The 23,189-nt window shown below is 42.8% G+C and overlaps 1 protein-coding gene across 3 annotated transcripts in view; it reads left to right on the top strand.

Annotated features, from left to right (window-relative positions):
* NME7 (NME/NM23 family member 7) overlaps positions 1-23,189 on the top strand; it is a 90,223-nt gene that overhangs the window by 65,957 nt on the left and 1,077 nt on the right. For all 3 annotated transcript variants that reach the window (XM_027897758.1, XM_027897759.1, XM_027897760.1), the window contains exon 11: positions 7,898-8,005. In XM_027897758.1, the coding sequence (XP_027753559.1) occupies positions 7,898-8,005 (108 nt within the window). The remainder of the gene's footprint in view (positions 1-7,897; positions 8,006-23,189) is intronic.

The following is a 23,189-nucleotide window of genomic DNA, read 5'->3' as shown; positions in this document are numbered from 1 at the left end:
GTGCAGTAGGAGATGGCTGCACTGCTGACTCCAGGGTTGCATTGGATAGGCTTTAGGGCACAGAATGGAAGGGAAATGTCTGTTCCATGCTAAGCATCAGATGAAATGGATCTCTTGGGTTTGCGGCAGACTTGTGAATTTTTTCTTCCAGTCCATCTTTGTTTTCTGTTGAAGTGGATGGTCTGAAGGTGGTTTGGCTAGGGAAGTCTCCATAGAATTTCGAAGCATTTTTTTTCTGCTTTGCAAAGTGTAAAGCTCAGATACCTGGCCTGCTTTTGCAAGTAAAGAATTACGTTTCCAAAATTTCAGAGGAAAAGTTAATTTATAATTATTCTTGTTCTTAGTGGGGAAAACTCAGCCAAGATATCTGCAGACTAAAAATAATATCTTGCAACTTCATAGTGACATTCACTGGAGGGTCTCCAGATATTTTGCTAACATGAATTAATAAAATCCCCAAATATCTTTTGCCACCTAGTATTTTTTTATCCTTGTTCTACAGATGAATTAATAAATGGATGATATTCTGGATGCCTTGAAGGCATTGAAAAAGCATCAATAGGACCATCTCACCTTTAAAATTTAAAGTAAAGCAACTAATAATCAAATTTACAGCTATACTGTGTGCTCAGATGTCTTGTGGGGTTAATTGCTTTCAAGTTTCAAATGCTTGATTTTTCCAGCTTGTCAAGTAACGTGAATATCCCCAGTAGCACCCAGATAGTGTGACCAGATAGATAGCAAGATATTTTATCTTTATTCCTATTTAGCAAGCAGCTTATATTCAGTATGTCAATTATCTTCAAGGCTTCAACATCCAGTCGAGTTTATACTTAACTCAAGAGCGTGGCTGCCTAAATTCAGCACACTGCCAATGGCAGATAGGCACACGAGTGTGACAGTAAATAAAATTTTGAGCTGGGCAGTTATCATTAATTGGATATCATTAATCACTTAAACATCAACCAGAAGCACCAAGACCAGTGAAAATACTATCTCAGGCTGGCAAATGTGCCACGCTTGCTGCCCACAGAAGAGAACCTGTGGAGAGCTGGTGCAGCACCTTTGGGCTGCCAGAGAGGAGGAGTGGCAGGGAATTCGTGGGAGTGAAACAGAGAGAATCAAAGTGCCTGAGGGGATGGAGGGTGAGAAGGAGACAGTGTAACAACTTGAACAGACTTGTGAGGTTCCGAAAAACTGCCAACACTGGAGTATGGAAGATAATTTTAGGTCCGTTAACAAAAGTTCCAAAGATACAGGGCTTCAGAGTGGTAGGTAGTTCAGAGGTTGACTGACTTTAAAATAAACAGAAAAGCAGATGGATTTTTTTTTTTTTCCACGCAGACCACAGTAGGCTTTCTCAATAAAAGAGACTGTGGTTTGAGTACTCACTGCTACTGTTGCAAGACTGTTTGATTTTGGAAAGTTGCACCTCAGATGCGCTTTTTACAGGCTTTGACTGACATTTGGATTAGATGATTTCATTTGCTGAACAAACCTTTACAGCCGCGCTCTTTCAAGTACAGAACTCTGTGGCTCAGTTAAAGATGGGGAACTTGTCAGGATGTCCAGTAAGTGATCTATTTTGCCAGGAGAAGACAACCTGAAAATCAAGGTGAAATGCACAGTGCTAAGGGGAGAGAAGCTTAGGTTAAATATTACAAAGATTTTTAATGCAACCTTTCCAGGCTTTTGAGTTTGTTTTATGATAAAAATTAAAAGATGAGGGGAGTTTAGTGTGTGTGTGTGTGTGTGTGTGTTTGAAGGAGGTTGTTTTGGCTTGATAATTTTTTCATGATATGTGGAAAGTACAAAAGTACTTTCAGGTAACGCTGACTCCCTTGAAGTCTGCATAAGGCCTTTGATACTGACTCTGTGTTTGTACATGACATTGCTGCAGCTCGTGGAAAAAAGAAAGAGAAAACATCTCACTGTCAACAAGCAACTTCTGGATTGGTTTTTGAAACGTGAGCTGAAGGAAACCTCTTGCATGCTCTTTAACATTGACCTGGTTTTGTATTTAGAAACTTTATGAAGAAACTTTCTACAGGCAGACCCCAGGTTTCAAGGCAAAACTCTTCCCCAGTTAAAGTCTTTACAGTGGCAACAGCACCATCTTACGTAGATTTTTCTCCAGTAATTTAGATAGAAGGCTTAGCACTGCATTTAGGGGTGATGAAATGGACCTTGAATTGCTACTGGAGAAGAAAATTGATGATGTTGATTTCAAAGTGGCTTACTGCATGGAACTGAGGAGCATAAACCAGTAACCAGTGGGAAAGCACACACATGACAGGTGATTAGCTAGAGCTGAGGCAAGTTAGCCTTTTTGGTGTCCTGCATGAGGTCACCTGTGACTACAGATTTCATTTTGACAGTAAAGCGTTTCCCTTTGGATGGGAACTTCTGTGAAGGATGTATCAGACTGATCAGCTGAGGTGGTTCTCGCAGTACCAGTAGTGTTAAGGTGTTTCTTAGCTTCAGTGAGCATTACAAGGGATGCTTGTTTAGTATTGTACTCTGCATGACAAAGACTGTGCTGCTTTTATCCCTTTGCTTCTTGCCGCTGGCTTATGTAGGAATGAGTATTTTGTCCAGCTCCCTACTGCAGCCAGCTGGGTGTGATATGACTTGTGCTAAAATGCCCTGAAAATAAAAGCCAGCTAAAGAGCTATAATGATGAGAAAAGAGAGGCATTTATCCTACCTGGCTTGCATAACTACTGCACTGAAGAAGTTGTTTTGGTTGTTTTTCCCGAAAGGGCTTACCACCTTCGGCTCACTGCAGAGGAAGCTCAGGTGCCTTGCTTGGACAAGGCAGTCGGCTTTCCAATGCCTCAAGTTCAGCCAGACAAATTCCACAGTGAGTGGAATTTACATTATTTTGTTTGTTCACAGTTAATGTGTGTTCTGTTCTCTTGACAAGGGCAAAGCTGGTCCTTAAAAGGAGAAAGGCACTTCCTTGTTTGCCCAAGGCTGGCTACTGCCTTCTGGATCAGGTGGCACCCTCAAAGGGAAAGAGGGAGCATCTCTTTCATGATGGTAGCCAAGAACTGCAGAAGGAAAAAGCTTCATGAGTGCAGGGTGGAGAAAGCAGAGGTAGTGAAACCATCAACATTAAGCCTTCAGAAAGTGTGATGAATAAGGAATGCCAAGAAGAGCAAGGAGCAGGCACACAGTCAGGGCCCAGTTAGAGTAGGAGAACTATTTTACTGAGGGCTGAGAGGACTGTGCAGAGTCTGTTGCAGCCCAAGGAATTCTCTGAATGCTGCTGGTCTGAAAGCAAACCTAAAGGAATGAATCTGCCCTGTAAGCACACTCTGGGTAGAGAGGGTTTGATCACAAACTCTCTTATTTTTATTTTACTTCGTTCAAGAGGACCAGTAACTAATTTTCAAAGTTCACTTGTTCTAGTTCCTGTTCAAGTAGTACAAAGTTTTAGGTTTTAGAAGTTCCTTTGTGTTTTTTTGATCTATTCAGAGTTTGTACTGTTTAAAAGCAGTGGTCTTTTAGCCTTTCTAGATACCAAATTAAGTATTACAAATGCTGTAAAGCACCTGGCCATATTTTCTTGAAATTTGCAGTTTAGGCTAAATTTTCTTGAAATCTGAGGTTTTGGCTGGAATACATGTTGCTGTTCTGTACAACTTGCATCCAACCCACGAAAAAAACAGCCATTTGGAGGAAAAGCAGTTAATGAGCTTTGCTTATGAATATGGTTATGATGATTTTTCTGTCTGATTTTGACATGCTACTGGCATTGGTGACACTTTTGTTTCCTTTCACTTGTACAGAAATAGAAAGATTTTAGAGATGTGCTAAGCACTTCATACAGGCAGTGTGGCACTGGACACACATGCCAAAGAGAAACAAGATGCATGTATCTGTATCCTGTATAGGATAAGGATCTTCAAAGGGCTCAGGGTAGAACAAAACCCAGCCTGCTGAGTAAGACTAAGGAGGAGAAAACCTTTTGCTATACCAGCCCTGGTTTGTTTTGCCACAATGTATTCCTGGTGTGAGGAGCCAGTTTTGTGTCATCCCCATTTACACATGCACATGAAGTTCCAGCACACACATAGTAGTTTCCTGTCGTGCATATGGTAGAGCTGTAGCCGCTCTTAACTCCTCCATCATCCCACTCTCAACTCCTTTCAGAAAGTTTTTGAAAACCAATGCACAAAACACATACTCCAGAAACTAAACTCAGCAGAAAGCTTAGGAAATAGAGGTTTAAAGGGGGATGATGGGGTGTGGTGGAACCAACCCAAACCCCACTGTTTGTATCTCCCTGTTGTTGCAGATGAGGCTTTGTAAACGAAATGATTGGTAAGCTTCCTGTCATGAACCAGAAGACTGTATATTAATACTTGCTATGAGGAATAAGTTCTGGAAGGAACTCCTTCTTCCTCCTTTCTTGAAACATTCCCAAGGTTTCCAGCCATACATACAGAAGGACACCTATATATGAGCTCTTTGTATCTCCATCATTTGCAGAGGCCTTGTTCCTTCATGGTTCCTCAGTGGTATAGCAAGAAAGCATTGCAATACTAAAGCTTTGGAAATGACAATTATTTTCCTTTTTTGGGTTATGTACATGTAAGCAAAGACTGCATCACCCTATTTGTTAACTGAGAGCAAGAAAGGCTTATTTAGATTCTTATTAATCAGGTGCAAACAGTGTACAGTGCTGGAGGACCTGCCTTTGTGTACTTCTGATCCAATGCAATCCCAGGCAGAACAGGATGAGTGCCTTTTTGTGCAAGATGGCTGGTGGGTTTCAGGAGGGCAGGAGAACGTGTAGCAACCTGCATTGAAAAACTGAAGAAAGAACAGGAAGCTCTGCAGTGCAACAGTAGGAGCTTTTGCCTGTGTTAGTGGGAGAGTGAATCTGCAGGTAGAAACGTGAGGTCTTTTGATATGAAGCTGTGAAGTAGAAATGAGACCTTAGGACAAATGATAACTCAGAAGGCCATTGTTGCTTTTAAAGAACAGAGAGGAAAAAAAAGAGTGGGTTTGATAAGAAAGATGGGTCAAGGGAAATCTCTTGAAATTTTCATAAGAAGCAGCACTTGTGGACTTGTTGGAGGATGGAACCAAAGATGGAACTCTTCTGTTTGAGCAAAAGAGTTTGATGGACAGCAAATAAACAGAATATGAAGTACCAAGCTTTAGATCTGAGCTATTTCTTGCTAAACTGTTTCCAAAGGTTTCATAGCCACAATAACTTTTTTTCTAATGTTCCCAAACTTTCATTAAAATGATTGAAAGCTCCATTGCTATTGCTGGCTTACAGACAGCTAGTTGATATTGCAATCAACAATTGTTTGAAGGAAGGCTTGATTAAAGTGTCACATAGCTATAGTTAACTGGCATGTGACTTTTGTTTCTCTGGCAGACTTCCTTATCTCAAGCCTTTAATGAGGACCATGTAGAGGAGATTTTTTTTTCCTCCTTGGGGCTTTTTTTTTTTTTCAAGTGAAACTCTTGAACTTTCCTCTGAAGCAAAATTTGTTTGATGTTGAGTGTTTCTTATTCAAATGTCCTTGACATCCATATAAAAAGATCTTGTATAACCTGTGATGTACACACAGTAACAATGAGGAACTGAAACTTCTCATATCATGTTTTGGGTTATACACACTCCAACCTTAATTGTCTTCTGGGTTGGTAACAGACCATAACAACTTAATTGTTATGACAGGAAAATATCTAGGACTTGCTGGGGTAACAGAAGGTCTTGCCCTTGAAGTCCAGTTGTCTTAGTTTAGTGATGAGATGTGACAAATGGGTGAAGCTGGAAAGTGGATAAAGGGTGTTGTCAGATAATGCTCTTGTGAGGTCTTTTGGGACTAGTTTAAAACATGCACTGCCATCCCAGTAGAGAGTGTGCACCGTGAGAGTGGTTCTCATCCGTACCTATGCAAAGTTTTCCAGGTCAGCCAAGAGCTACTGATGAAGTCACTTTGAACCCATTTGACACTGAAAGTTAAGAAATGCTTGGACAATCCAGTTTGATGACTTGGCTGCGGGAACAGTAACCTCCAGCTGTGACACTGAAACAAACACCTGGGAGTGGCACAGTGAAACTGCACTGGCCACTTCTGAAGTGATTACACCCTAATGTACTCAGTGCCTTTTCAGAGAGGGGCTGATGTAGGCTCTGTTAGCAAGGAAAGAATTATTTTCTTTGTTCTGTAGCTGTAGTGTGAGCTTGTCATCCACCTCTCTCGTCTCAGGTACTCACAGGAGAACATCCAGAGGGTTTTAAGGAGGAAAAACTGGGTTAATGCCATTACCCCTGTATTTCACTGTGCATGAGGTAGGCTTGGAGACAGGCCTCAAGGTGTTGGGAAGGGAGGCCAACAAGTGTAGCTCAGGTGGCATAGGAAAGGGGTTAAAAGACAACACTGCAAGGTGATAGGGCAGAGAAGTACATCAGAACAGCATTATGGCTTGAAAGAAAGAGTATGGTGGAGGGGAGAGCCAATAAAGGCAGTTCTCTGTGGCATAAGATGGGAGAAATACTGTAGTAAAGAGGTAAGGGAGGAATGTTATCTCAGGACATGAGTATCTCCTGTAGTAAAAAGGCCTCTGAGAGGCCTAGGAGGTATTTGGCATGTAGATGAAGAAGATTATTAAAATGTTAATGTAAAATGTAATTTCAGAGAACAGAGAAAGATGTAGAGAGAGTCTGGACTGATCCTTAAAGGGGACCAGATGTTGGCAGTAGTCAGGGTGTCAGAGGAGAAGACTGAGGCTGTTCAGGAGCTGGACTTCATAAATGTCATGTTTTGAGGCAGGTAGTTCAGTGTTTGGGGAGGCAATCTGCAAGGTAGAGCTCTTGTGTCTGTTTAGTAAGGACAGCAGGCCTGTTCTTGAGAGCTGCAAAGGTATTAACACGAGCTAATTGTGTTATACAAGTGCCAGTGAGGTGTATCTGCAGTGAAGGGTCCTGTGTTTCACCCAAGGTGGCTTGATTGGCCCAATTTCAAGCAGGTAGTTTTCACAGTTTTGGTCATGTTTTTTCAGCAGTTGTCTATGTGTGTAGTACGGGCTGGAATTTCTCTCTTCATAGAATCATAGAACAGTTTGAGTTGGAAGGGACTTTCAAGATCATCTAGTTCCAACCCCCTTGCCATGGGCAGGGATACCTTCCACTAGACCAGGTTCCTCAAAGCCCCATCCAACCTGGCCTTGAACACTTTCAAGGATGGGACATCTACAGCTTCTCTGGACAACCTGCTCCAGTGTCTCACCAACCTCGCAGTAAAGAATTTCTTCCTGGTATTTAATCTAAACCTACCTTCTTTCAGTTTAAAACCATTCCCCCTTGTCCTATCACTACATGCCCTAGTAAGCTCCAGCTTTCTTGTAGCCCCCTTTAGGTACTGGGAGGCTGCTATAAGGTCTTCCTGGAGCCTTGTCTTCTCCAGGATGAACAACCCTAGCTTTCTCAACCTGTGTTCAATAGTAGAGGTGTTCTGATCATCTTCATGGCCCTCCTCTGGACTTGCTGCAGCAGGCCCACATCCTTCTTGTGTTTGGGGCCCCAGAGCTGGATGCAGCACTCAAGGTGGAGTACTCCATACCAGAGTGGAACAGAGTGGAAGAATCACCTGCCCTGACCTGCTGGCCACGCTGCTTTCAATGCAGCCCCAGGACATGTTTGGCTTTCTGGGGTGTGAGTGCATGCTAATGGGTCACGTCGACTTCTTGTCCACCAGCACTCCCAAGTCCTTCTCCTTAGGGCTGTTCTCAATCTTTGTTTTCTTTTGTAGTGTACTACACGTACTTTAATAGCACAAAAATGTTTTACTTTTTAAGATTATTTGCATCCATGATATAAAGGAACAGTGTGGTTCACAGAGGTCTTCTGGTTTGCTTGTGTTCAATAGGAATTAGCCCGTCACCTCCGACCTGGAACTCTGCGTGCTCTCTTTGGGAAGGACAAGATTCAGAATGCTGTTCACTGCACAGATCTTCCTGAAGACGGGCTTTTGGAGGTAAGACCTGCTAGACAAACATGTGTTCTTATATCACAGGAAGTTGTAAAGTGAAAAGCTATTCCTGACAGTCTTTGAAGCTGGTAAGTAGAGTAGCTGTGTTGGAGACCAGACTAGACACAAAAGCGGAAGTTTTTTAGGGCATTTAGCTCAGTTAATCCTGATACTATAAAAAATTCATCTATGCATTTTTCTTGAATGAATATAGTACAGTGAAGTATTTAATTAAATGAAAGTCAACAGTCTTCTCTTTGTCTGAACATCCTGTGTCCTTGGCACTGTATATCAGCCCTATCGGTGCTCCTGCAGGGACACCTTCTTAGCCCTTGGATGACCACCATGACTCTTGATATAGATTGTTTCTACAGTGAGCTTTTGTGAAGCTTGGAATATTACAGGCACTAGGGATTCAAATCCTCCAGATAGGGTCCAGGTTTATTTTTAGACAGTCACACTTATGCACGTCACTTTGTATTTCCTGTGTTTTATATTAACTTACTAATTATTATCTGATTTTGGCTTTGTATGCTTTCATTAAGGTCCAGTAAAATGGGAAAATGTTAAATTAGGGGAGTTTATAAAGACAGAAGTACTCACTATGAAAACCAGAACAAGCTCATTCACTTAATTCTGTGCCTCAAAACTGAAGTCTATACAAGGGCTTGAAGTGGTGCGTAAGCATATCTTGGATGGATCACTGTGTCAGTGAAGATGTTTTTCCAGTGCATCCATAGCTTGTGTTTTACTGGTTGCACATATCTGTGAGTGTTTTACTGACAGGTTATAGCAGAATGATGGAGCAGCAAGAGTTGTCCTGGCTTGGATAATTTTACATTGCCAAAATGGTTGTTTCACTGGGGAGTGAGGAAGAGCTGACTGCATCACCATCTCTCTTCATGAAATAACCTGCTGTTTGCTAGGAAATTGCATCCAGTTTAAGGCATAGACTAGTGAAATTCAATACTTAGAAAGGCAGTCAGGATCAACAAAGTTGCAGCTTTTTAAAGTATTTCCAAGGTGTTGTTAAAAGTTGACAACTTCTAGTTCCTTCCCAAAGAGACTGGATTTAACAAGCAAATAGGTATTTGTCACCATGTGCCTGAAGTCCCTCAGTCATGGCTTTTCAGTGGCAGCAGACAAAAAAGCATAGCCTGTGAGAGAAAAACTAAAGTCTCCATAACACTCAGAACAGTTTAGTACTCCATCAGAATTTTCTGTCTCTTTCTCTCTTGTGTCCACAATCTGTTTTCCTTTCCTGGTGAAAAGCAAATATAACCCCATTTTGCTGGTTGTTTAAATTGAGGTTTTAGCTATTGTAAGTGAGGCAGGAATTGCTTCTCCAAAGCAAAAACTGAGGCTGGAGTTCTTTCTCAAGGTCTCCATTGCAAGTGTTTGTCCTTTGAATCTCACAGCTGAATCATGAGCTAAGTTCTTGATCTAATATTACTCTGACTACACACCTTGCAGTTCCTATTTCAGTCTGATCATTTTAACTGTTGTTTATTGATTATATTTTTTTTTGAGAGAAATCTAAAATCTTTTTTTGCCATAAGCATAATTTCCCGCAGATTACGACTCTTCATCAGTCTGTAGTTCCTTCTGTAACAGTCCAGGTTAAGCCAGCAGTTATAAAGGACAGTGCTGAATGTTCTTTAGTGAGAAATAAAGCAGTGAATGTTTCATTCTGATTTTTTGGCAAATAAGCATCATAATGTAAACTACAGAAGCCTTTTTACTGCTAACACTTCAATTCTTGGAGTATCTTTAGATCTGTCTTCTGTAAGAAACATAGTTGCCTGAAAACATAGGTAAGCAAAGTAAACCTCTGGATTTGCTTAAGTGCAAAGGCTTGTCACAACTGATGAAAAAGAAATACTGCGTACACAGAGATCATCCTTGGGAAGGACTTTTTCCTCAGTGAGCTTTTCTGTGAGAGGAGCTTAAATCCAGCCACAGAGGCTTCATTTGCTGGCAAGTGGAAACTAGACCTTTCTTTCCCAGCCTCGGTAACTGTAACAGTGCTGTAAGTGTTGGGCTAGAGCAGAGTGACTGTGTGGCCTGCTAAACAACCACAGAAGGAAACCAAGCCAGACAAACCTCTTTAGGAAATATACTGTTCAGTAAATGGTAGTGAGGGTTTTGATTCTTTAGTGGATATTTTAATATAATGAGTTTAACAGAGCAGTTATTCTCGACCTTGGAGGAGGTGAATTCGGAGATAGATAAGGCACTTGTAAGTGACCTTGGCCATGCTGGTGCCATGAAAGTTGCTGCTTTTAATATGGACTTAGTGTTTGTTCATTGTGTCCATGTTCTGGTAGGAGATGTTGCTGTTGCTGAGATGTTACTGCTGCTGTTCCTGTTAAAGCTTTACAGTATCATTTTAGGCCAGCTGATTAGAAGAGGAGGGATCTGGAGTAAATTTCAGAGAGAAATCTGGTCTGCTAGATTTATACTAAAAAGATAATCCTTTCTAAAACCTCAGAATGAGTTCATCCCCAGCAGTCTCTTTTCCTTTCTTCTAGTGTCATTGGCCTTTGTACAGTGTTAATGCTCTTCTGCAGGTACTACCCAGTATCGCTCCAAAACCCAGACTTTATGCATATTGCACTCCTGTTTTGCTGATGAAAATAGCATAATTACTCTGTCAAAACCCATAAAGCTTTCTTGGAGAGAGGATGTTGTGATGTAAGCTTTCTGAAACTCTTGTGAACCAGAGAGGTGGGCCTCAGGGAACAGTTCCAGCCCCAAAGCAGGAAGACCCAGTCTGATACACCATGAATAAAGATATTTACTGCCTTTATTTCAGAGCTTTTGTACAACTTTGGCCATGCCTAATGTTTGAGTCACTCTTTTCCAGAGGTTCTCATTTCCAGTGCAGCCCCTCCCTATGGGTCTAAGGGCTGCAGAGTGGAAGTCCCAGTATCTCTGAACTTAAATTGAACCCAGTGGGTTTGTACAAGGAAAGCCTTGGCTGTATCTGTTGGCTGGTGTGTGCAGTACTTGCACTGCTAATGCTAAAGCAGCTTATTAGGGGTCCCTGCCACCGTCCTAACTCTATTTTGGCCACATGTTCTTTGTGAACATCTGCAGGGTCAGCAGTGCCCAGAGGACTTCAGAGGCTGGGAGGACTACTGCTGTTGCCACTTTGTGGTTAGAAAGCTGAATAGACTGGTCTGTGTGTTACTTGGTTTTGTGACTTTGGAACTTCCAGAACCAAATGGAGATGGAAAGGGGAGATACCTAGTTGACCTGCTGTCCTATCATGAGCCTTAAATACATTGTATTTATGGAAGCACAATAAAGGCATGTTCCTGTGTAAAAGGGAACACTCCAGGGCTTTCCAGAGAACTCAGGTAGCCTTAGTGCCAGATACTGCTTATCTTAAGATTTCTCCACCCTTCTCGGCAGTTTTCATCACCCACAGTTTCAGATACAGCTGAAATTTGAAAAGATTTTGCAGTGGCAGCTGCTGATTGTCCCCACAAGGAGACTTTTAAGAGGAGATGAGATAGGTAATTGAGGGTTAGATCAAATGCTTCCTGAAGTTAATAGCAAACTCTAGTTTACTTTGGTGGTTTGCACTAAATTGTCTGTCACTAGGAAGTGTAAGGTTGTGACCTTTCTCCCAAGAATCATGACCATGGAGTACTTGGGGAAAGGAGAGAGAACAACCGTCTTGGGAATAGCAAGGACTAATTAACTAAAGAAGGGTCAGATTGTGCACTTAGTTTGGAACACTATATTTTAATAATATAGTACAGGAGTTTTTCAGTGTTTTTTTTCTTGGACCTATTTTCCATGGACCTGGAAAAAAGGAAAGTTCACTTTTAATCTTAAAACCCCCTCAGACAAACAAACCAGCCCCAAAAGCAAATATGAGCACTTGGACCCACTAGTTTGACCCTTAACTCCTGTTTTTGTTCTACAAACTGCTTGATGTCTTAGGCAGTGACTAACGAATATCGGAATTAATGAATAACTCACTTTGGCTCAAGGGAGGAGGGGATATGCAGTTGAGCCGAAAACACAACTGGTTGCAATGGAAAAATCAGTGTATTTTCAGTTGTAGAGCTGTAACTGCTCTTTTTATTACTAGTTTAGTGATAAAAGAGGAGGGTGAATATTGCCCTGAAGCCTCTTAGATGAGTTGTTTGACTTACTGGGTCAGGCACTTACTTTTCACTTCATAGACTTGTGTGTCCTCATATCAGTACAAAATGTATTTTCACAAGTGACAATAGATAGACACAAATAGCTCAGAACAGTCCGTTTTCTCAGACTTGTCATCAGTTTCCCATTTTAATGAGGAGAGGAAAGAAAGGAGGAAGTAGAGAAGGGAGACTGATAGCAATGGAATATTTGTGAGATGATGGAGTTTCATGAGTGATTCGTGAGTTAAGGCTTACTCAGGAGTTTCTTAATTTTTCATATCAACTGATGTTGTGTAGGACATTCCTTCAGAGCAGAGGGTTGCATTTGTTTCCCACATCCAAAGCAGGTACTGCTCTACCTCTTCTCAGTTTGTTTTTTTCTGCTTTTTGTAAGGGAGATACTTTTGGAGCAAGCAATCACAGTATTCACCTGCGTTCATATTCTTTCTGAGTCAAGTAGAGCAAGGGCTGGAACATGCATATTTTATATGCCAAGAAACTGCTTTATTTAGCAGACTAGAGATGTGTCATGTACATGTGGTGAAAGATGATTCTGTTTCTCAACTCACCTGAGGAACATTTCTGATAAATATCTTGGTGAAATAGAAGCTCGCAAACCATTGGATCTCATGAGTCATCATTCTCTAGACAAATTTCCTTGGAATTGGTCGTTCCTGGAATAGTTTTTAATCAAAGTACTTCATACGAGGTATTGTGGCTACAATACTTCACAGTTTATGTGCCTCCTTAAAGAAGTGAAGGCAAATTAAAAATCAGTCAGTGAAGACCATATTCTCATCACTGGAAGTACAGTGAGTAAAACTTCCCACAGGGGGTGGTGCTGTACACACACCTCAGTCCGCTGGGTCTCAAGTGGCTCAGTACCTTTCAGATTATGCAGGAATCTACGTAATTAAAAAAAGCAGTAGCCTAGAACTGCAGTTACAACAAAACCAGTATTTCTGGGCTTTGGCATGCTCTACATGTACATTGTTGCTCATACTGTGCAGTTCAAAGTTTTTGGATTGGGGTTTTTTTGTGTGTGTGAGCAATTCCAAAAGGTCATTTGTAATGCTGCAAGACACTCCAGGGATGTGAGACTGCATGTATCTGGGGTAACCTGAAAAGTCTCTCCACGGCTATGCAGCCTGCTGAGCCACCCACGCTGGCTTTATGTTCCTATGCTGTGGTGTTGGAGCAATCAGTCAGTCTCGTGGGGTCCCTTTGCACGATTACAAAATCTTTAGTAGTCGTCCATGCATTTGTGTGTGTGTACTTGTATGTACTCCAGTGTCCCCATGGGTGCTCTTTCTAGTGGCACCTCGGGGTGCTGTGTCCGTGCCACCACATGGCTGCCGGGTGCCGTCAGGCTCTGCCTTGGGCCGCGGGACTGTGGGGGCAGATGTGTCAGCTTTCAGTGTCGCGGGCGGCTTTCCAGCCCCGCAGTAGCGAGGTCCTCCTCGAGTATCGCTTGCTGGCCTTCTCCCCTGCCTCAGAGCTATTTGTGGCACCCACAGACATGAAAATAACCTATCAAAGGGGGATGACTTTGCTGTTATCAAAGAAGAGTGGGTTTTGTCTGTCTTCTGAGGGAGCTGTCATGATGGTTGGATTTTTTCCCTGTCACGTCTTTGAACTTCAGCTGCGCAGTTGGTCAAGAGTAAGGCTGGGGACTGGCGGACTGTGCAATGTACCACTGGAAGCTCTTCATTCCCTTGCTCAGCCTTGCAGCAGTGAGACTGGCTTACTGTTTCTAAGCCTTTAAAGCAAACTAGTAATATCATCTGGCTGTACAGATCCGCTATGGCGGTCTGGTAGATGGGAGGTTTCCGAGTTCTGGCACTGGAAGTTCAGCTGCCTGGATCCAGCCTTGGGGAGATGGCAGGTGATGCTGTATGATAAGCAACTGGCCAGTTCAGCAGATGTGTTTTGTCCAAGCAAGTGCTGTGGACGATGAAAACTGTGATCATTTTCCTTATTAAGACGTGGTATTAACTAAATGCTCTGCCTGGAGTTAAGAGCTGCACTGTGCCTGAGCTTTTGGAGCAGCATGTCTTCCACCTGCTGAAGGCCAGCTGTCCGTGGTCTGGCATTCCAGATAGTGCCAGGAGAGGCATGCCTTATGTCTTCTTTCCCTTTGCATTTATTCATGGAGGCTGAGGGCAATGGGGGGACGGGGGTTGGAGGGGGGGATGTTTTAGCAAGCTATTCAGAGTGGACAGGTGAGCCCTCTTCTTGATGTGGAGAGGCATGCTTCCCATAACCATTTCCGTAAGAAAAGAGTGCTGTTACAGACGGTCTCTTCTGGCTGTCAACTTGCATTCTCCTGTTCGCTTCTTCCTCGCCTGCCTGCTGCCATTGTCTGGGCCTGTGGGCCTGCTGCAAGGTGCTTGTGATCATCCACCCTGGAAATGCTTTCGTACCAGTCCTGAGCTGATCTGTGGGTTGAGGTTATAGTGCAACAATTTAGGATGGAAGGTATCAGAAGGATGCAGCTCTGCTCAACTAGCCTTTTTTGATGCATCAAGGTGTAGTCCATGCAATTTAATAAAGCGTGTCAATGAGTAACTCTCAGAAGCGTCAATGTGCTTAGTGTGGAATTTGAGTATGTCACACTCGGAACAAAGGTCTCCTGCATTGCTTGTTACCGATTAACTTGTCTGATATTATGCAAGCTGCCTCTACCAGCTGAGAACTAACTCTCCCCATTCACAGGGCAGCCAAGCTTGTAAAACATTACACACCAGAAGTGCATAGCATGGCAATGAACCTTTCACTGAGGGCATTCCAGCCGTGCCACATTTCCCTCAGGAGTCTTTAAAATATTTTAATAAAGAAGCCATTGTTTCACTCAGTCATACAGCAATTTTGCAATGAAGTCTTTTATTAGTGGCCCCTGCTGAGCTGCATACTCCAGGGTAAAATGCTTTTCAGCATCTCCAGTGAAAAGAAATAAAAATTGGACGATTTGGGTGAAGTTGGTTTTGGCACTTTCTTTTGCAAGTTTTCATCAAAGCAGTAGCTGTTTTTGTGAGTTGGAAATATCAATCTCTCCTGGTACTAAACGATTTCTAGAGAGGTCTGTCAGATAATGGTTATTATGGTTGAAGTGCTTTTCCATTTTAACTTTCTGAGACTTTTATCCAACAGCTGTGGGAACAGGTTGGAAAGAATCTGGAGTTTAGGAAAACTTAATCTTACTTGGTGGTGGTTTTGCGTATCAGAAGATGTTAGCCAGCACTGGAATGCTGTCTCACAGTGTTTCCTGATGCTGTATATATACTTGCACAGAGAATGAAGTAATCTCTTTGCCTAGGCCTATCTGAAGAGAAATTAAGAATTAAAAGTATTAATAGTAGATAGGTGGATTTTGAACACATGTTGGTAGTTTCTCTTTAAAAAAAATAAATTATGGTATTCTGAGGTCACTTGCACCTATTTTTGAGCATAGGTTGTATAATTATTATACTTGTGGGCCAGACAGGCAAACCAAGCTAGGAACTTGTTTAAACACAGTTGTGAAATAGTTCACCTCTTGTGCTTCCACTTCTGGGTAAAATCCGAGGTCCAATTACTCCTTGTTCTGCCAAGTCTGAGGTTTGTAAGTGCCAGAGAGAAGAAGTTAATGAGTGTGAACTAAGCAGCTTGCAAACCTCTTTAAGTTTCACCTGATCCTGAAGGTAACCTGTGCGATAAACAGGGCTTGGCTTTTGGCACGTGTTTGTGTTGCGCTGAGCAAGGTAATTTTGTGGAGGGGAGGTCAAGGTGGAGGGAAGGCGTGACAATTCTTAATAACTCATCTGAGGCCCAGTTTGTGTCTTTGAGGCTGCTGCCTTCTTTCTTTCTCTTAGCATGTTTTCATTTTAGACCAAAAAGCCCAGGTCCTCTTTTCATTACCCCTCTTCCTCCAGCTGAAGCATAGCAACAGTTGGGCTGCAACTAATCTGCGCGATGGGCAGATTATGTCAAAGAAGAGAAAAAAGCCAAGGGGAATAACTAATACAGTAAAAGCAGTAAGGGGATGCTGTAGTTACACAGCTACGTAGAAGCTCAGATATAATTAGTTTCTAAATGCACTTTATTTGGGGCCTAAAGGAAGTACCATTGTCCTGTAGCAGACATTGTTGTGAGATGCATATACATTTTTACATGGATTCCTATTACTGACCTCAGCCAGTTGCATCTCCCACCTCTCTCTCAGAGACCACATAGGCAAATATTGGTACTTCCTGTACCCCTTCCCTTGTCAGTGAAGCTTCCTTGACTGACTGCTGTAAATCAGCAGTAATTAAGAGGAGAGTTTGTCAGCTGTCTGCATATGCATGTTCAAATGTATGTGGAACATGGGAGGAAAAACCCAAAGCCAACATATCTTAATACGATAGAAGACTGTGAACAAGATTTCCTGTCTGTCATGGATGATGGCACCATGGGATATCTTAAGTTTAGAAGTTTGTCAAGCTCTAGAAACCACTTCTTCTTTCATAAGTAATAATAACTCATGATTCAAAGTGTAGTGTCATTCCAGTATTGGTTTTGTGCTGTCACAGAGCTGAGGGCTTAGACACTGGCTGTGTTGATCCTGTGCTAGCAGCTGTGCAAACACAGAACAGGATGGCAGTGGTCACCTGAAAGGGTGTTGGCTGTAGTCTAGAGCTCCTCGAAGTCACCCAGCATCTTGTGGTTTCAATAAGAGCTGCGTTCTTCCTCTTCCTCTTTAACCCTAAGTGCGCTGACATAATAGGCAGGAATGATGTATCTACACGTATATCTGAGATACACTGATGCATGTAGGGAAGTCTCTGAGCAAGAGGCAATTCCCTTAAGTGGCCAGAGTTGCTAAGTGGGCAATTTTCCTTCCACATTGATGCCAGTTACTGCTGTTCTGAGGAGAGGCAGTGCACCAAGACTATCCAGCCACAAACCAGGAACTGTAGGCTTCCTCTGGTAGCTATCTTACTCAGTCCAGCTATTGAATAGTAACTTGATCACTGAGGTGTCAAGACTCTAGTTCTGTCATGACAGTAAGTGGTTTAGCACTCAACGGGAGTATTGAAATCACAGAAAGCTGCTGAGACTTGAAAAAAACTCTTGGCCTTTTAATACAGAGCCGTTCTACAGAGAATGGAGCTTCCTAGATTCAGTGACATGTCTCAGAAGATACTTTGAGCACTAATGCTGGGGGAATTTATGCCATTAGTTTGATGGGATGTTTCCTATCAGCACAGTCAGCCACAGTCAATGTGGGGGTTTCTGATGGTGCACTGAAGACCCCCACTGATGGTGCTTTTGGTAGTTTCTTTCAGGATGTTTTGTTACTGTCTTAACTGTCATAACTTTTATGCTGTTGCCTTTTGGGTACCCCGGCCAAGTAATACCCAGCAGAACATCATGGTTGCTAGGGAACAGCTTTAAATGCTGGCTATGTTTTACTTCATTTATTTGTTGGCTGCTTCCATCTTCGCTTGAATCTGTGATGTGGTTGGAAACACAGTGCTGTCTCTCTGTGACCACTTCCTGTTCTATCAGCCATAATCTAGTAGCTCATGAGAACCATGACTGACAGTGCTCTCTGAGCAGGCGGGAGAGCCTTCGCTCAGCACCAGCAATGTGTGTGGCTTGGATGAGCACATCCAAACCCAGCTTTACTTAGAGACTTCATGTGCAGCAGGGGCCCTTTCCAATGTTTTTGTCCAGTGCTCAGGATGCGTTTGCAGCTTGCACTGACAGCTGTGGTGCCTTGCATCTGCTCTGCACCTAACCTCACTGATTCGAGGGCATCCTACAAGACCTTCTCGGGAGCTTCTGATTCGGAGGCAGGCAAGCAAGATAAGCGTGAAGCTCAGAGGCAGTAATCCTCTGTGATTGGCTCAGTGAGCTGCTTGGGATTCTTAGGAAAGCAGTACTCGGGAGTGGGAATCTTACACTTTGTTTCATTCCAGTGGGTCTTCCAGGCCAGTGATGTGTTCTGATGGTGACCAAAGGTGTTGCTAAAGGAGGAATAGAACTGGACTAAAATGTTTAGTTCGTGCTACTGAGCAGTTAGTTTATGTCGTGGAGTGGGAAGATTCACTAAACCTGTACCTTCTTGTTAAATCTACAAATATCTATGCTTCAGAAATCAGTGGTCTGAGTCAGCACAGTAGTTATGTATGATGTAAAAACAACACCTTGTTATTTTAAGTAAGTTTTGTTGTTCACTTATTTTTCTTATAGCATATCAGAGTAAATAGCGTAAAACTCACTTTCTTGGTGTTATGATTGTGGTGTAGTGAACTACTGTCTTGTCCTCTCACTTCCATCCTGTTTGGAATTCAGATTTTTCTTATATTTTATGGTACAATTTCTGAAGAGCTTTCCTTGCCCTTCTCTTCTGCTGTGTTTTCAGAGTTGAACATAACCATATGCAGCATTTGAGGTGACTGTGCAAAGAGCACACAGCACAAAAGCACAAAGCGCTCTGTGTTACCCTGTAGTGTTTCTTTAATAAAACCTTCCATTGTAAAGCTGGGGGGTTTGGTGCATAGGGAATTTGTCCCAGCTCTACTTAAGAATTTAACTTTGATAGTTGAAGTGCGTGTGTACCGTGCCTTGGGCAGCCCGGTCAGCTTTATTTCTTACATTGCATGACGCTTGAGAGAGAGGCAGGAGTGATGAACTTTCCCTTTTTTTTGAACAAACTTCTTGGGACTAAACCCTCTTCAGGTTTATGTGGGAAAATAATTCTTTATTTTCCAAACACATACTACAGTGAGTAAAAAGGCTCTCTTTTTTTGAGAAGCATTTTTATTTCTGGACTACTTTTGGCTGAAAGGATGGTAGGAATCCATGGGGCTTTCAGTGTGTTAATCTAATGATTTAGTCATGTGAATCAGCTGAGTGAACTGTAACTGGATTGCATTGTAGGTGTTAGCAAGTGTGCTTGCTAACAGCATTGGCAAGTTCATGCTGATGTACAAATCAAGATTAATGGGCAAAAAAGAGATTTTTGTTTCTGCTTGTGACCTCAAAGTGAGATAACGTGTAAAAAATTATCAGACCTAAGTGTTTGGGGAGAGTGTAATGATGCTGAAATTTCAAGTCAGCAAAGACTCTCTGGATCATGTGCCTGGATGCAGTCAAGGAGGTACAGTTTTGTGGTGGTTTTGGGGACAGGGTACTGGTGAGCATCTGTCCAGCTGCATGGAAGGCACCAGGATTACTGACAGGCTCTACATGCAAACATGGATGAAAAAGACTTCCATCTCCCAGCTGCCAGTTTTGGTTTGGCAGGGATGAGAAAGGACTGAAATTGCCTTCATCTTTCTGGTGATGGATGAAAAGTGAATCTGTGAACTCAGCATTTTTCTTGCTAGTATGTCTCCCTGTCAACCCCCTTTCTTTTGCCATGAGTGATACTAACAGGGCCTCTTACGGAAAACAGTCAGGATACGGGAAAAAGGGGAATGGACTGTGAATGCTGAGGTACCCTTTCAGTGCTGGGGTTTTCTTTGAGGAAAGCTGTAATGCTGCCTGTATGAGGTACTGGTACAGTTCAAGGTGTGCCTTGGTCTGTTGTTCTGTATTTGAAAGTACCTAACTCCAAAGCTGCTCAGCAGGCACCTCTCATCATCACTGCTGTTTGCTTTGTTTTCTGGGCAGAAGAAGAATTAAATTGTAGGTGCCTATAATTCTTACACTTGAAATCCTCAGGACACTTTGTGCCTGTGCTGCATTTTGCATTAATACCAAGATCTTTTTCTCTCCGTTGGAAAACTGTCTCATTTGATTTGCTTTCCTCTTTTTTTCTTTGCTCTTTTTTTTTTTTTTTTTTTTTTTTTTTTTTTTTTTTTTTTTTTTTTTTTTTTTTTTTTTTTTTTTTTTTTTTTTTTTTTTTTTTTAATTTTGCCCAACCTTTGCATGCTTTTAGGGCACACATTATTCAGCCGACAGTTGTTTGTGCTCAGCCAGGGCATTAGACTGGATTTGGTTACTGCCTGCTATATTAACTCCTGAAACTTTGGGGTACTGAGTGGAAGAGCTCAGAGGGAGCAGACAAAAAATTTGTTTACATGAGTTTTGCAGAGAGCGTGTATGACAAGCAAAACTTCACAGAACTGAAGCAGCTCTCAGCCCCTGCTCGGGGAAGCAGTTTAAAGGGTAGGAGCCAGAAGGTCGTGGTTATTCACCCGTTGATACTTCCTGAGCATTATTGCTATTTGTCCCTGAACAGGAGCTAGAGAGGGCATAGCTGCAATGCTGTAAAGCAGGTAGATGGTTCCTGGGATCTGTAAGGGGAGTATTGATGTTAAATTTAATCCTGTCTCATCCCTGGGAAGGAGTGAGCACACCTGAATGTGAAAGGCATTTGGGTGGCGTCTGTGAAATGCATTGTATTGGTTTTGGATCTGTTCCTAGTGTGGATTTGTGCTCTGTCATCCTTGGGTCCTGTAAAGAGACCAGAGGTACGTGAGGCTCAGAGAGACTGACCTTGCCCGTGGTAAAATGGGCAAAACAAAAATTGTTGTTTTGTACAGGCACAGCTCCTTTTTTTATGGTTTGTATTATGCTCAGACCCTAGCAAAGAGAGTAACTGTATTTCCTAAAATACAGAGTATTTTGAAATGCCTAAGCTCCATCTGGATGCTCAATGCGAGTATCTTCCAAGTTTTAGATCCCCTTGGAAAAGGATCCTGTGCTTTTAGAATGGATGTTCTTCAGGCTGTCTCCAGCTGGAGCCTCATAAGTTGGGGCACCCCAAATCTCTTGGTAATGCTGAAATCTTGGTCTTAGTTCTTCTGTATAACACCATACCCGTTCTCATATGAGTGGGGTACGTTCTGGTAGTTCTTGTCCAGCACTGCCATGCTCCTGAGGGTGAGGTTGTTGGAGAGAAGGATCCTTCCTGAATACCACAGGTATTCCAGCTCTTAAATGGTTTTACTGGGAGCTGGGTGGTGGCTGACCCACATAAAGATAATTATGTATAAAGAGAACATACCAGCACCTAGTTTGCACAGTATACGATCCATAGTGTGTTTGTTCTGATGTCCGAGCCTTGCCAGTACAGTCTGTGTGGATCTTCAACAGCTAATTGAGGAGGAAGAGGTTTTGCACAGGTTGTAAGTAAGCTGAATTGTTCAGCCTGGCCTGGGAAAATTGGTTGCACAAAATCCAGGGCCTTTAGGAAGTAAAATAGAGCAACACCTTTTGTTGCTAAAGGCAGGTGCGCAGACGTTGGGCAAGGACAGCATTCACCTGTGTCAGTGTGTGCTGCAGGCGCAGATCAGGACTAACCCCAGGGGAGGCCACGCAGCTCTGGCCAAGGCAGCCCAGGCAAGGGTGGGGGTTGACTCAGCTCTAATAAACCTGCCCCATGGCAGGGAAATGGGCTGTGGTGGCAGCAGTTGTATCAGCACCCCAGGCTGAGGCTGGACGCGGAGTTATTACCCACAAAGGAGCAAATTCCACTGCACTTGGCCTTTTTCTTTCCTGTTGGCACAGCTCCCCACACACGCTGAGGGTCGTGCCCAGCCTGTGCTGGCCAGCTGCCCTGGGCCAAGCTGGGAACAGAAGCCCAGAAGTGCCAGTGCTCAGAGCTGTAAAACTGGTACCTGGTGTGTGTTAGTGCAAGTGTTTGTGCAGACACATCCTTAAAGGTTTTTGTAGTTAAATCTTTCCATCTCTCTCTCTCTCTCTCTCTCTCTCTCTCTCTCTCTCTCAACTCCCCCCCCCCCCCTTTTTATCTTACTAGTGTTTTTATGTGTGTCTCTTAACTGTGAAATGCAGGTGTCCCATATAACAAGAAGGGAGATAAAATTCACTTTAATAGCTGCAATTATTCTTTACTATGTTGAGCCAATCTGGCAGAAAGAACAACATGTTCAAACTGGCAGTTTATAACATAATGTCCTATCAGGCAGTAAGGAAAGTGATGCCTTTCTGAGGAGACTGGGGTTTTACAGACAATACAGCACATATTAAAAGAAAAGTCTTGATGGCAAAGCACATTTCAAATTGGGTTGATGAGATGTCACATCTTGACCCCCTCTCCTGCCTGAAGCCCCCTGGGCTGTTGATCAGCCACTTAGCCCAGCAAGATTGTGTCAGTGCCAGTTTATGAAAGGTCATTTTAGTATCAAGGCTGTTGTGTACCAAAAGTACTGGTGCCACTGGGCAAGCTGGTTGGTCAGCCTAGAGTCTACATCTGCTTGTCGCAGGGGTGGAGTGAGGTGTTTTTTTTGGACTTTGGTTGTTTGGGATTTTTTTTTTAAATAATCCTGCAGCCTTTTAGTGCTTTATCTCAGCCAAGTCTGACAAATTACTGCAACATTTCTAATGGGGGAGAGGGATATATCTGACCATGTGGGCTGTGTGTCTTTTGTGGAGGGTGTTGGGGTGCAGTCCTTTGGTATCAGAGTTGTCCTGAAGCCTGTGAACAGGTGGGTCTTTTCAGTGGGCAGCTGCCAGGAATGTGGCTGGGGTAGCTACTGCCCTTCTGCCTGGTTAATCAGTGATCTGAGCAGCCATCCTGCTTTCACTGATATGGTGCGAGAAAGTGATGGGGGGGGGTGTTGGGTAGAAGTTTGTTTTTGCTTAATTTCATATGCAGCTCCTAAGACCTTTTCGACACTTGCTCACTGAAGCCAACACAAGCACTGTAAGTTTTTCACAATGTTTGTCCCAATGCCTGGAATAAGCCACTGTCTTTATTAATAGTTCATGCTTGGACTTTGCACTCACAGAGAAAATTAAAAGGAGATAAATTAGCTAACCATGACTTGGGTCTTATATAAATAAAGCAGTTAGGGCTTTTTTTGGTTTATTTTGGTTGGTTGATTGGTTCGGGTTTTTTTTTTTGTTGTTGTTGTGTTGGTGGTGTTTAATTAACTGTCACAGACTGTGCATTTAAGAATTGAATTGTAGGGACAGTTGATCCTATCAAATGTTGAGCCATGCAGCAACACCCCCAACTCCCCACCCAAAATGGTGGCAGGAGGAACCCATCAAAATGGCTCAGCTTTCCTGAAGCTCTTGTTGCAGGTGGAGCT

Source organism: Empidonax traillii, unplaced genomic scaffold, assembly GCF_003031625.1.
Source record: "Empidonax traillii isolate 1590-97213 ecotype Southwest subspecies unplaced genomic scaffold, ASM303162v1 scaffold558:size415862, whole genome shotgun sequence".
NCBI classification, from domain to species: Eukaryota; Metazoa; Chordata; class Aves; order Passeriformes; family Tyrannidae; genus Empidonax; species Empidonax traillii.
The sequence above is the reverse complement of the archived record's forward strand: the minus strand, read 5'-3'. Positions and strand labels throughout refer to the sequence as shown.